This window comes from Catharus ustulatus, chromosome 22 (genome assembly GCF_009819885.2).
Source record: "Catharus ustulatus isolate bCatUst1 chromosome 22, bCatUst1.pri.v2, whole genome shotgun sequence".
Classification (NCBI taxonomy): domain Eukaryota; kingdom Metazoa; phylum Chordata; class Aves; order Passeriformes; family Turdidae; genus Catharus; species Catharus ustulatus.
The window spans coordinates 4,215,962-4,229,238 of record NC_046242.1 but is presented as its reverse complement, the minus strand read 5'-3'; the positions used below and the strand labels follow the sequence as shown (position 1 = coordinate 4,229,238).

The 13,277-nt window shown below is 61.3% G+C and overlaps 2 protein-coding genes across 9 annotated transcripts in view; one reads left to right on the top strand and one right to left on the bottom strand.

Annotated features, from left to right (window-relative positions):
* MYO18A (myosin XVIIIA) overlaps positions 1-3,341 on the bottom strand; it is a 36,263-nt gene extending 32,922 nt beyond the window's left edge. For all 8 annotated transcript variants that reach the window (XM_033078381.1, XM_033078382.1, XM_033078383.1 and 5 more), the window contains exon 1: positions 3,301-3,341. The gene's annotated coding sequence lies outside the window, so the exon portion shown is untranslated. The remainder of the gene's footprint in view (positions 1-3,300) is intronic.
* A 3,876-nt stretch (positions 3,342-7,217) lies between these two features.
* CRYBA1 (crystallin beta A1) lies at positions 7,218-11,694 on the top strand. Its single transcript, XM_042779902.1, is given in 8 exon segments — positions 7,218-7,235; positions 7,237-7,249; positions 7,957-8,021; positions 8,573-8,692; positions 8,933-9,051; positions 10,584-10,725; positions 11,110-11,252; positions 11,364-11,694. Coding segments are annotated over 8 exon segments (768 nt in total). The 3' UTR covers positions 11,512-11,694.
* Positions 11,695-13,277: the final 1,583 nt, after the last annotated feature.

The following is a 13,277-nucleotide window of genomic DNA, read 5'->3' as shown; positions in this document are numbered from 1 at the left end:
ACAAAGCCATACAGGGATGGCAGGGAACTCCCTGAACCTCACTGCCCCTCGAGGCTGGGACAGGAGCACACGTGCCCAGGAGAGGCCTGGCCACAGGGCAGGTGAGGACAGAGCCCTGCAAGCCATGGCACAGTGTTGGCTCTGGGCGTGTGATACCTCCGAGGCAGTGAGGGGAAGCAGCCCAAGGGACAAGGTCAGGCTTGCAAGGCTCTTGGCCATGGCCAGAAGGGCTGCCACAGTTGTGCCCACACCACCCAGCCCCGGGGCTCTGGTTGCTCTGCCCTCCCTGCAGCACCCGAGGCTTTACCCAGACCCACAGCAGGACCTGGGCAGGGCAGGGCAGGGCAGGGCCCCAAAACACATTAAAACAACCCACTTCCTTTCTCCTCTCCCAGAACCGCTGGCTGTGGGGTGATCACTGACCCGATCCAGGGCACAGCACAGCTCCCTCTCATGACCCACAGCAGGTGCTGCCACAAAGGGCACCATGGCCATGCCATCCTGGGGGCTGCTCCCCTGTGCCAGGGCCTCAGCACAGACAATGGCAGGGAGGGAACCACCTGCACTTGCTCCTGTCCCCACTGTGTGACATGTGCCACTGCTACCACAGCTGCCTGGGCATCCCTGAAGCTGTACAAAAGGGCTGCACCCCTGAGAGCACCTCTGAGAGCACCCCATGGCAGACAGGGGGCTGCTATGATCCTTCCTGGGGGTCCCTTGGGAGCAGAGCCACTCGCCAGGCAGGTGCTGGTTAGAGCCACGGCGCTGGGAGACAGGCGGCCAGCGCGCTCTTTGTCCTCGGTGGTTTCTCTGCCGGCACACAGGGCTGCCTCCCAGCCTTTGTACGCTCAACAAAAAGGGGGAACAGCGTTCCCAGCCGCATCGCTAATCAGGCAGCACTGGCGGCCACTGCCGCAGCCACGTGTGCCCCACTCAGGGCCACAATAGGCAGTAGTGGGGCAGGGAGACAGGACTTCTGTGGGGAAAGGAGTGCGGCATCCGCCCTGCACTGATGTCCCCAGCCCATGTGCAATGCCATTGTGGTTTGCTCCCTTTTCCCCAAGAAGCCTCCCGCCAATGATGGGTGCAGCAGGATGCCGTGAGCAGGAGGCAGCTGCCGAGCGTCTCCTCGCTCCTGATTCAGACCCAACACACCTTCCCTGACTCAGCCCGGGCTTGCTCCAGGACTCCCCTCGGCCAGGCGTGTTTGGGGCAGCGGCGTGCATGAGCTGTGACAGGGAAGAGAGAGGCTGCACCCTGGGATCGCACGCGAGGATGCTGCTGTGACACTGGGCTGGCAAAAGATGAGCACGTCACCTTGAAAGGGCCAGACGGCAGAAAGGGAGACGCATCTCAACGCTCCCCAAGCCAAAAGTCCTCTCTGAGCCACCCAAAGCAGGAGCTGGATGCACCTTCCCCCATGTCCCCCCACGACAGCCATGAGCCCCTGCATCCCTGCCAGGGCGCCACAGAGTTCCAGGCAGGGAGGAAGGCGTTCACTGAAACTCCCAGCCACTCCTTCCCTCCTCGAGACGCAATCTCGTCCGACACGCTCCCGCGCAGGGACCTGCACGGCAAGTTTCACGGTCGCCTGCCCTCCCTGCTCTGCTCCCTGATGCCAGCACTAGGGCTGTGCTCCCACACCACTTTGGCACAGGGAGCTGGTCCTTGGGCACACCATGCTGGGGTACCCCATGGCCTAGCTGTGCCCAGCCAGGAAGGGATAATGCCGTGCCAGGGAACAGGAGCTGCTGGCAGCTGTTCCGAGCAGCCAGGCCAGCTCCTACGCAGGGCGAATGGGGGTTGATCTGCCTGATGGCTCCTTGCACAAGTTTTCCACAGAACAAGGAAATTTAGGGGGTTTCCAAATCACTCTGCAGTGCCTTCCCTTATGGACAATGCTGGAATGTGTCAAGAGGAAAACAATCCCGGATCTACCTGACTCACAGGCAGGATGTGCCACCAGGCTCTCCTCAGAGCAGGATTTCAGGCCCTCCTGCTGCAGGAACCCCATATCCAACAGCAAAGGGGACCCAGACTGGTTATGAGGGGTCATCCCAGGCCAGGAGGGTGCATGGGGTGCAAGCACCTGCCTCACCCCAAAGCTGGGGAATGACACAGCTCAGGAGGTCTTACAGGGTAGACCCAGAGGTAGTGGGGTACGATTTTGGCTGGGCTGCCAGGTGGGAGCTGGTTCCATGACCAGCTGCAGGTGGTCAGGTGGGTTGCAGCCCCCTCAGCACAGGGTGCACACCTCCCTCATCACCCTTTTATGGCCCCAAATTCACAGCCTGAAGCCCTGCATGGCCCGGCCCACGGCAAAGGTGAAGGGCCGAGCCACAGCTCGCCACTGGGCAAAGTCCAGGGCTGATGCAGGTGATGTGGGAACGCCCAACTGGGACTGGGATGGGGCAGTGGGCAGGGGTCCCCCCGTGCTGCAGCACCAGGGCCAGCCTTGGGGTGTAGGAATACACTGCCATGTGCCCACACTTTCCTATAATTGCCCTAAGTTTAGCTCTGGCACTCGCTGACCAGACAATTTGCATCTCACAGGCTGGCTGGAAACCACACGATTTAGGGATGCACGTCCCAGCCCTTGCCCGATGCTCCACATATTCCTCTCTGGGACAACCAACAGGCACTGAGATGACCACAGCCCTGCGAGCCCCCTCCACCCCCGGCACAGCTGAGTGCCGCCCACCCCTGTCACTGCAAAAGGTGCCTCAGGTGCCAGTGGCACCAGCCCCAGCAGCGATGTGGTTAGCGGTGAGCCGGGCTAATGGCTTTGGGTGTAATTCCCTGGTGGTGTGGGAAAGGCCCAGGCCAGCGGGGTGTCCCTGGAAGCAGTGCTGGCCCTGGGGAGCCCTGCAGCGCCTGCTGGGGTACCCAGCACGGAGCACCTGACACGGGGCATCCCGCAGGGGGGACGCGGGGACACGCGGGGACACCGCACGCAGAAGCACACCCCGCACAAGGTGACACACACATTGCAATCGCGCACACCAGTGACACCGGGGGCTGCACAGGCGCTGCGAGAAAAGAGCGGGCCATGCGCGCACCCACACCCCGCAACCGGGGGGCGGCACCGGGGGGTCCGCACACACCCACCCACCTACAGCGGTTGTGCAGCGCCGCGGGGACACGGGCACGGGCACGGCGGAGCTCGGCTCGGCCCGGCCCGGCCCGCCGGGGGGGCGATGCAGCCGCGGCCCGCCCCGCGCCGGGCGGTGCGTGCCGGTGGCCCGGCCGCGGTGCGGGTGGCCGGTGGCCGGTGCCGGTGGGATGGCGGCGGGTACTCACCCAGCGGCGGCGGCGGAGCGGGGCCCGGTGGTGGCGGCGGCGGTGCCGGGCCCCGGCGGCGGCGCGGGGCGGGGCGGGGCGGGGCGGCCCCGCACCGGGGCGGGCACTGCCGGCTCTGCGCGCGCCGCCCGCCGCGCCGGGCGCGGCTCCGGTCGGCACCGAGCAGGGGTGAGAGGAGGGAAGCGGAGAGGCGGCCCTACCCACCGGGGAACCCCGCTGAACCCGCTCGCCGGCTGTAACCACCGAACGGACCGGCGCCCGCAGCCCGGTGCGCACCCGGGATCGGCGCAACCGCCCCGCACACCCACGGAGCGGGGTGACCCCGCACCCCCCGCACACGCGGGGTGTGCACACCCCCGGTGTGACACGGTGACACGCCGCACCCCGATCTGCACATACACCCACATGGTGTGAGCTCGCACTGGTGCACACGCAGCCCCTGCATCGCACAATGCACACACGCACTCCTGGGGTTCTCCTTTCCGGGAGAATCCCGTCAGGAACAGCACTGGATCCAGACAGGGAAGGCTCCAGGCTGCCGGCTGGAGCAGGGTGACCGGTGCCTGCTGGAATACAGAGCTGGCCGTGGCAGAGCTGCCTTTAGAGCCATTGTGCAGCTTCTCCCGCAGCACCTGTCCCCAGCAAGGGCTGTCAGCCTGCAGGGACTGACTGTGAGGACAGTGGCTGCTCTGCCCAGGAGACAGCCCACGGTTAACAATGAGCATCTCCCAGCACACCCGGCAGCGGGGGCTGCACAATCTTTGTTACACCCCTTCCACTGGTGTCCAGCTTTGGGACGTCACCCTGGGGTTGGTCACATACCGTGAGAATCGTGGGACAGATGGTTTCGGGATAAGCTCTGCCACATCAGTGCTGGGACAATCTCCCTTCCTATCGGGCGAGGGAGCAACAGTGCTGAGGGAAGCTGGAGTGGGGCTTTGGGAGCAGGGACCCCAGAGAGAGCCATCTACAAGCGCTTTCCAAAAGCGCTTTTCAGGCAGTGCTCAGTGTCTGATTGGGAAGCTCAGAGAGATGACAGGGACAATGCCCTGTCCCAAGGTACCCCAGAGGACTCAGTCCATAACCCTGCTGCCATCTGAGTCGAGTGGTCCTGGCCCTCCTACTATCAGGCTGGGAGCCACTCTTGGTGGTAGACACCTGTCTGGGTGTCACAAGCCCTGCTCCCTTGCAGTGTAAAGCTGGCTGTGATTTCCAGCCCACAGCCTGTGCCCAGGACAGTCCCACAGCAGCAGCAGAGCAGGGACACGCAGGGCATGGCAGAGCAAGCTGGCATCTGAGCAAGGAGCCTGTGCTGGGCCCTGGCCCGAGGGATGCAGTGGTGGAGGAGATGCAGCCCCTGCAGGGGCGGAGGACGGCGGCAGTGAGCGCAGCCGCCTGCTTTTGTCACACTGTCCTTTGTCCCAGGCACGTGGCACCAAGTGCAGGGAGCCGCAGCCATCCGGAGAGCGGGGATGGGGTCGAGTGATCTGGAAGGGCAGCAGAGCCTGTCTGAGCTTTCAGGAGGGTTTTCCAGGTGCGGTGGCGAGGGGACACACTGTGTGGCTGTACCTCTGCCCTGCTCCCTGGCACAGTGAACAGCCAGTTACAGCCTGTGGCAGCTCTTGCTTCCTTATCACACTGGGCGGGTGGCGATGGGCTGATGCCGGTTGGAACTGCCGAGCTGTGGGACAGCACAGGGTCCCCAGTGCCACACGGCCCTGCAACCACCCACTGGGGCCACTCCTCTGCCACATCCCCAGAGCTAAACACCCTGTGTTTTCCAGCAAGCTGACCAGCTGTTCCTGTCCACATGATCCTGTCTGGCTTTGCCAGAAACAGGTTGGGTTGCCCTGAGCAGCTCTCCCAGGGGGTTCCCCAGGCACCAGCAAATCCCACACCCAAGGAAACTCTCTGTGTTGCCCAGGGTTTTCTATGGAGAAATGGGACAAAGCTCCGGTGCTAGTGGTATTTTGCGTGCCCCTGGCAGGCGCAGATGGCTGGCCAGGGCAAGGGCCTGGAGCCGGGCTGGGAGAGGAAGCATCTGTTTTGCAGCACTGCGGGGTTCCCTAAATAGGTCACTGCATTTTTATAGTGTCTTGGATCTAGAAAAACCAGTTGTTCCGGACAACCTGTGGACCCGCCAGCATCCCCAGGCTGTGCCCTCAGGTCCTTGAAGGGGGACACCTGCCCCACCTGCCCTGTGAGCAGGGTGAGGGGCTGGGGAGTCCACAGCAGCCCGGGCCATTCTGGGGTCCTGTTATCTGCTGAGAGTGACCCATCCCTGGCCATGACCAGTGTGGGCTGTGCAGGGGGGCTTTTCCCCCCACCTTGCCCCTAGCTTGGAGTGGCTGCCGGCTCCAGGATTTGCTGTGGGGTGGTTTCCAGACAGAGACAGTTTTCCTGTTGCAAGGGGAGGCAGGTGCGTGTGTGGGGTGCAGAGGGGTGTGCAGTGTCACACACCCACCGCACACCCGCATGCGCCGAGGGTGTCCCATCCTGCTCGGGCTGAGCTCTCCCTCTAGTGGCACCAGGCTCCTGGAAAAGCCTCTGCACTCTGGGGTGGCCGTGAACAGGGCATGTCTGAGGGGCTGGAGTGCGAGCTCCGAGCTGACCTCCCCCTCAGCCAGGATGTCCCTGGCAGGTGCACAGGCAGTGTGCTGTGGAGGCTTCACAGGAGCATGCCACCACCAGCCCCCCATTTGGGCATCCTTGCAGAGGGCAGGTGGTCCTGCCCTTCCCATCCCCTGACCCAAATCTGCTGGGATGTCAGCTGGCACTGTGGGGGTGCAGCCCCACAGCTCTGTGTCACAGTGATCCCCCAGTGACACCCATCCCACCGCCACCCCCATCCCACAGCAGCCAGGAGGGGAACGACCCCCGCAAACCCCATCTTCCCCCGTCAGGGCAGTGCCCTTCCCGCAGCAGGGGTCCCCCAGGACCGTGCTGAGCCCCACAAGGCCCGTCTGGTCGGGTGCCACCCCGCCGCGCGTCCCCGCAGGGTCCCCCGGGCCGGGCGCCAGGCCATGCCGCAGGCAGCGCTGACGGGGCGCTTTGTTTTGTGCGGCCGCGGCTGCCCAGCGGGGAGACAAAAGGGGCAGTCAGACGCGGGCGAGCATTGTGCTGGCAGCCATGCGCTGAGGCAGCAGCCGGGGCCGCCACGCTCTCCTCGTGACCCCCGACGGCCCGGGCTGTGCCCGCCATGGTGCCCCAGGGCCTGCAGTGTCCGCCCCATGGGAGCCCCGCGTGAGAAGGGGGCTGTGGGGCTGGTGGCCGTGGTCAGCGCAGGGCCGAGGCCTCCCCAAGGTCATGGCAGGTGTCCTGGGTGTGGGGCTGTGGTTGTGGCAGTGCTCTGTGGAGCGCTGGGCCTCGGTGTGGCTGTGGGGACATGTCTGCCAGGGCCACGCCAGTTCTCACCTCCAGCCTTCCTCGCCCGTGACGGGAGGAGGGTGTCCACGCCAACACGGTGGCAGGGAACACGCCTTGGCTGGTGAAGCGAAGTTCAGTGCCCCGTAGACACCCTGCCGAGCCCACCACCCGCAGGGTCTCACGGGGAGGTGTCCCTGCCGTCCCCACGGTGCCAACTGGCGCCAGGGCCAGGCCAGCCCCCAGGCTCACCCCGTGACGGCGCGGTGCATTGCCCCTGGAAAATGCCAGCGCGGTCAAATCGTTGAGTCATTTGTGCCCAAGATTATCTGTGCAAACAGCCGCCCCGATTATTTTTTTTTTTTATTATCAAATTTTTTTTCTTTTTCCCTAAGAATGTAGCTCAGACCATGGGGATGAGCAGCTGAAATCTCCGGGGATCAGCAGGACAATGCCAGAGCAAGCATTGTGCTGACGGCTCTGCAAACGCTGGCACCGGTTCCCGGCCAGCAGTACCCTATAAAAGCTGAGCCGCTGAAGTAGGCAAACATTACATGGGCGAAGCAGCAGTAACCGCCTGAGCTAGGTGAGTCCTGGGCCGATGCGCACCTCTCCCACCTCACCCCTCTGCTGCCAGCCGGCTGGGCAGACACCCTTCCTCCTGCCTGGTGGCAAAAGACACCCAGAGGGACCGTCGCTGTTTCCCATGCCATAAGACAGGCTCACACGTCCCTGCTGGCAGCCGGTGGGGCTGAGAGCCCCTCTACAGCAGGGCACCCCACTCCCGGCACCCACGGGCACGGCACGCCGGTTGGCATCTCCCACCATCAGCCAGGGCTGTCCATGGGAGCCCACTGTGCCTCCCAAGGGACACCAGGCAGCAGAGGGGATCAGGCAGGTCTGCTGGACACTGCCAGGCACAGGGCAGACCATGCCCACTGAAGCCCCCTGATGTGGCTCAGGGGTGTTTATTGGGGAAGGAGAAAGGGGGATTGGGCACTGTGCCCTGGTGGGAGTGCAGGCTCCATGCCACGGCAGGAAGGAGGGAAGGGGCACTGCAGTGGTGAGAAGGGAGCACCCTGCTTTGGATGTGTCCCACAGCCCCCTGCCCCATCCTGGGGCTGGCTGTAGGTCTTGCTGTGACTGGTGTGGCTTGTCCCCAGCAGTGGGGCAGCTGTCCTTGAACAGGCGCTGTGGGAGGGGGGCACAGAGCCGTCCCTCAGCCTCGCGAGCGGGCAGCAGGGATGCACAGGGACATGCTGCAGTAAAAATGCCTTTTTCTTCCTTCTCCAGACACTGATCCAGCAGCAAAGATGGCTCAGACAAACCCTCTGCCTGTTCCCATGGGCCCGTGGAAGGTACGTCCTCACTTCCCCTGTATTTTGCCTTTCCCTGTGTGCAGGTAGGGAACAGGGAGAAGGGCAAAGCCCATCCTCTGGGGCCAGGAGAGCTGCACAGTGGGCAGTAAGGCAGGGACGAGCACAGCTAACAGGCACCCCTGTCCTCTGCTGTGGGAACGTGGCTCCTGCCTGCTCAAATACCTCCTGGGTGTTTTTCATAAGGCTCTTCACAGCACCGCAGGCCAGCTGTGCCCTGCTCTTACCAGCCATCCCGTGACAGGCAGTGACAAAGTCCCCAAAAGCCACCGGCTGTTGTTTGCCCTGCCCTGTCCATGCAGACAGGGTGAGCGTGGGCACTGTGGGGCAAGGCAGGGAGCAGCCCCAAGGGGTCTGGCAATAGCCCCAGGGCCACTTGTCGAGGAGGGAACAGAGAGGGAGAGGAGAAACACGTGCACGAGTGAGGAGCATCCCGTCGAAGCCTGGAGCTGTCGCGGGAGAGGCGAGCATCAGCCGCAGCCCCCCGGGGAGGTGCCCCTCGCCCTTTCCCCCGTTAATCCTCTTTGCCCTAGAGCGTTCGGAGCAGAGGCCGGGAGAACCGCCAGCCACAGCCCTGCCACCCGCCCGTCCCAGAACGGCTCCGCTCCTCTCTCCGGACGGCACCGCTGCCCCGGGAACTGATCTCCGCAGGGGTGAGCAGGAGAGCGGAGCGGGGGCCAGCCTGCGGCTCCCCCGACACCAAGGCAGGGCGTGGCGGGGCCAGCAGTGCAGGGACGCGGTGCGGGGCTGTGTCCCAGCCCAAGGGGTGCCCGGAGCAGCCTCCGCTGGCTCTCTCCCTCCTGACGGAGCCACCCTCCGTCTCCAAGAGGCGCTGAATTGCCCGGGGCCACAGCTGGGCAGTTTCCAACTCGGCAGCTCGCTCTCCGTTCCAGATCACCGTGTACGACCAAGAAAACTTCCAGGGCAAGAGGATGGAGTTCACTTCGGCCTGTCCAAACATCATGGAATGTGGCTTCGACAACATCCGCTCCCTGAAGGTGGAATGTGGCGCGTGAGTACCCAGCTGACAGCGGAGGGGGTGCTTTCCCAGGAGGGCTGGCTGGGACAGGGGTGCCCAAGCGTGGAGTGGGACCAGCCGTCCCCGCTCTGCTTGGCTGGAGTCAAGCACCACAGCCAAGGAAAGCCAGGCATGGGAGATCCCAACCTGGCAGGGTAGAGCAGCACACCCCAGGCAGCGCTGACACAGAGAGAGGGAAGGGCACAGTGGCAACACCTTTGGCATCACCCAAAACTGCCTCCTGCAGTGTTGAAGCAGTCAGGTTTGGAGCAGGGTTGCTGCCCAAGGATGCAGAGAGAGTCAGTGCTCAGTGAGTGGCCTGGTCCTTGTCCTGCCTGTGAAAACCCATGAAGCACCAGCCCTAGAGAACCATCTCTTGCCCAGGGCCCAACCCTGCTCTGCCCTGGGCTTTCCCTGCACTGCACAGCTTGCAGAACCTTCCCTCAGCTTCTCCAGTCCTGAGGGGGGTAGGGAGCAGAGCTGGGCTTCTCCCTGAACACGGGAATCTTCCCTGGCACCTCCCGAGCAGCTCCGAGAGGCCGAGTGCCGGGAGCGGTCCCCGCGGTGCGCATCCCGCCGGGCGGGCAGCAGACGAGATAGATTTGTGCTGCTATCTTTAGGACGTGTAATGCTAATGGGATTACAGCAGCGTGCGTGCTCACGCTCTAATCAGCTCCCTGCTCCAGTTGACGTGTTCCTAATCAGGCTGTTCACCTTGCACAGGGCAGGCTGGCTGCAGGTCATGGCATTGGGGCTCACTTTGGGTCAGTGGCAGGAAACCCTCGACCTCCTCAGCACCTTTTGTACTCCATCAGCAGGGGATCCATGAGCTGCACAGTCCGTGCCACCCACCTTCCAACCCCCAACTCAGGCTCTGTCTCCGTGCTCTGCCTGTGGCTCTGTCCCCAGTCTCCCTAAGGGGACATCCCCACCCTGGGGACAGGCAGGAGCTTTGTGGGCACCACCAGGGCTTGCAAAATGTGTCCTGCAAGGTGGAGGCATCCCACTCATCTCTCCTTGTTTGTTTTCAGCAAAGAGGGGGAAGCAGAAAGGGGAAAGGCCATAGGTCTCTGCTCTCTGCTCAGAGCCAGATGGGCTCTGCCTGTTTTGGACATCAGGAATTCAGGTCTTTCCAGCAGTGTCAGGTTGTAATTGGGAAACAAGTAAGAAATGAGGCCTTAGGGAGAGAAGGGCAGCTGGGGCATCCTGAGGAGATGTTGGTCTGCATAAATGATGACAGAGCAGCCAGGAGGAAGAGCCCCCTGTGCAGGATGGGCCCCAGCATCTGCCCATCTCCCACTGCAGCCAGGGATGCTGTGTGGGTGCCTCCCCAGCACCAGATGCAGTTCCACACTCCCTGGGTTCTCTGCCCACATCCAGCACCGCTTCCTCTCCTCCCAACCTGTGGGCAGAGGCCAGACCTCAACCTCCTCCTTGCACCTCCGTCCTGCCCCTGATGCCAGCTCCCAGCAGGATGCACCGAGCTGCTGCAGGAAGCCCTGGCAGCCCTCGCTCTGTTTTTGCAGCTGGGTGGGTTACGAGCACACCGGCTTCTGCGGGCAGCAGTTCATCCTGGAGAGGGGAGAGTACCCGCGCTGGGACGCCTGGAGCGGCAGCAACGCCTACCACATCGAGCGCCTGATGTCCTTCCGCCCCGTCTGCTCTGCTGTGAGTGTCCCACGCAGCTCTGATCCCCCTAAAACGGCCCAGGCCAAGGCAGTGAGGCTAGGAAGGGAAAACACAGCTATGCCAGGGGCTGGCTCAATACTTCCCCCTCGCAATCGCAGCAGGATTTGCTTTCTCTCCTGTTTTTTTAAGCTTTTGAGGGAATTTCTGGGCAAGTTGTACATGACCAGAGCTAGGGGACAGCCAGCCTGACACAGTAACTGTGGCATAGCTTCCAGCCACACAGAAAACTCCAAAAAGCCAGTCTGAACACCTCCCTATCCAGGAATCCTCTGAGTAATGGCACAGGGAGTGACAGCCCTGCCATTCCCACCCACGCTGGGGAGGGAGCACCACCTCCCCCTCACCCCCTGCTCTCCCCCACAGAATCACAAGGAATCCAAGATCACCGTTTTTGAGAAAGACAACTTCATCGGCCGCCAGTGGGAGATTGCTGATGACTACCCCTCGCTGCAGGCCATGGGCTGGGCCAACAACGAAGTGGGCTCCATGAAGATCCAGTGTGGCGCGTAAGTGACAGGCCAAGGAGCAGGAGCAGCAGGGACACTCTGCTGCCACCACAACGGGAGGGGGACACCCTGTAACCCCCCCTTGCTCACCTCTTTGTCCTTTTCTTCCAGCTGGGTGTGCTACCAGTACCCCGGGTACCGTGGCTACCAGTACGTCCTGGAGTTTGACCACCACGGTGGAGACTACAAGCACTGGAGAGAGTGGGGTTCACACGCCCAGACCTCCCAGATCCAATCCATCAGGCGTGTCCAGCAGTAGCTCCCCACTCCCCAGTACATCTCTGCAAGGTTTCCAAAGCTCACCAGCTCCCTCTTGGTGCTAATACTCCCCTCCCGAAATAACCACCCCCCTCTCGTACTGCCACTGCTTATGGAACAACACTCCCAAAACGGTACCGACTGCCACAATTGCCAATAAATGTGACTGAAAGAAAAAGATCAATCAGCTTGGTGTCTGTTTGCTGCTGTGTGTTTGGGACTGAGGTTGCACATCCCCATCCCAGGAGCAGGGATCACTCTTTCCTATTTATTTTAAGCTGGGCTGAAGTGCGGTGGGGCTCACACTGAGGGAGGTTCAGACCCCCACTGCTGCACAGAAACCTTGGGTTTTTTTCCCTCCCTGCCCTCTCCTTCCCCTAAGTAAGCGACACCTGGATTCCACCCCACCTGCGTACACACAACTCATGGGCTCTAAGGCCAGCCAAGATCTAAACCCAGGCTGCTTCCTGAAAACACAAAAAAGAAAGTCACACTGACACCCACAAACTTTAAAATTTTTATTCAACAATTTACATCACTTATTGTCTGTCTTAACGTATTCGATCTACACAAATTTCTTTTTTTTTTCCTGATAAAATAATAAAATTTGGATAAATTTTGAAGACCTGTTGGTGCAGAATAAACAAAATTTCAGGTAAGGTTGTTTTTTTTTTCTTTTTTTTTTCTTTTTTTTTTTTTTTATACACTTAGTGTGAAGTATGACATCATTGGTAAAGATACATCATGCCATTACAGCTCATGGACATTAGCTATCCTTACAGTCCGTGACATCAACCACACCAGCGCAAGGGCTGCGCCAGACACAGCTACAGCAGGTTTTACACTAAACTCCTCTAGCCACCCTCTCACCACCGGGAAAACGCCTACGCTTTTCCAGCTGGGCACACAGAGTGCATTAACCTAATCAGAAATTACCGGGGAGGGGAGAAGGAAACAAAGACTACCTTTACTGATCCGTGTGGTCGCACACTACAACACCGACACCAAAGAGGGGCTGCCCCTCTCCGCAGGTCAGAGGTAATTCAGCTCCTGAGCAGGCAGAGCACAACCCCTCGCAGCGATTTGAATACAAACCAGGAAGGAAATGAGAACTTATCGACGGGGAAGGGGGGCAGGAGAGGAGACAGAGCCAGCCCGGCTCTGCCTGCAGGGATCTCTCCGGCCCCAGCTCGCAGTCGAAGCGCGCGGTTGTGTTTTGCACCGCCCTTAACACTGAAATATTCAGGGAAGGGGGAGAGAGGGGCATCAGTCCCCCCAGTAAACAAGTTGAGGACCTTCAGAGGCTGGGAAGCCGCTGAAGGTGTGTAAGTACACGTGTGATGGTAGATAGAAAAGCAGCCCTGTTCTGTATGAAAAAAGCTGTCAGGTTAGTACAAATTTCTGCCATGGCGAAGGGAACAGGAGGAGAAAGCTGTCAGGGTCCTTCTCCCGTCTCAAAATCCCAACTCTCTCACACACAGGCTCTGGGCTAAGCAACACGTTTCCAAAGGTGGTACCTGCAACCCAACGCACCTAAAGCATGGAAACAAAACCAAAATAAAGCTCTCACCCCTGAGGCTGGAGGGAACTCCACTCCAGCCCCACGGCGGGATAGCGAGGAACCCTGTCCCTCCTGCTCGCAGTGGGAACACACAGCAGGAGGATTCCCCTTGGTTCATTTTGTCATTAGAAGCCTCGAGTTTGCCCACGCCACCGGCCTGCAGCGCAGTGGACTGGTCTCCATCCCCTCCCCAAAGCTGCTTTGTG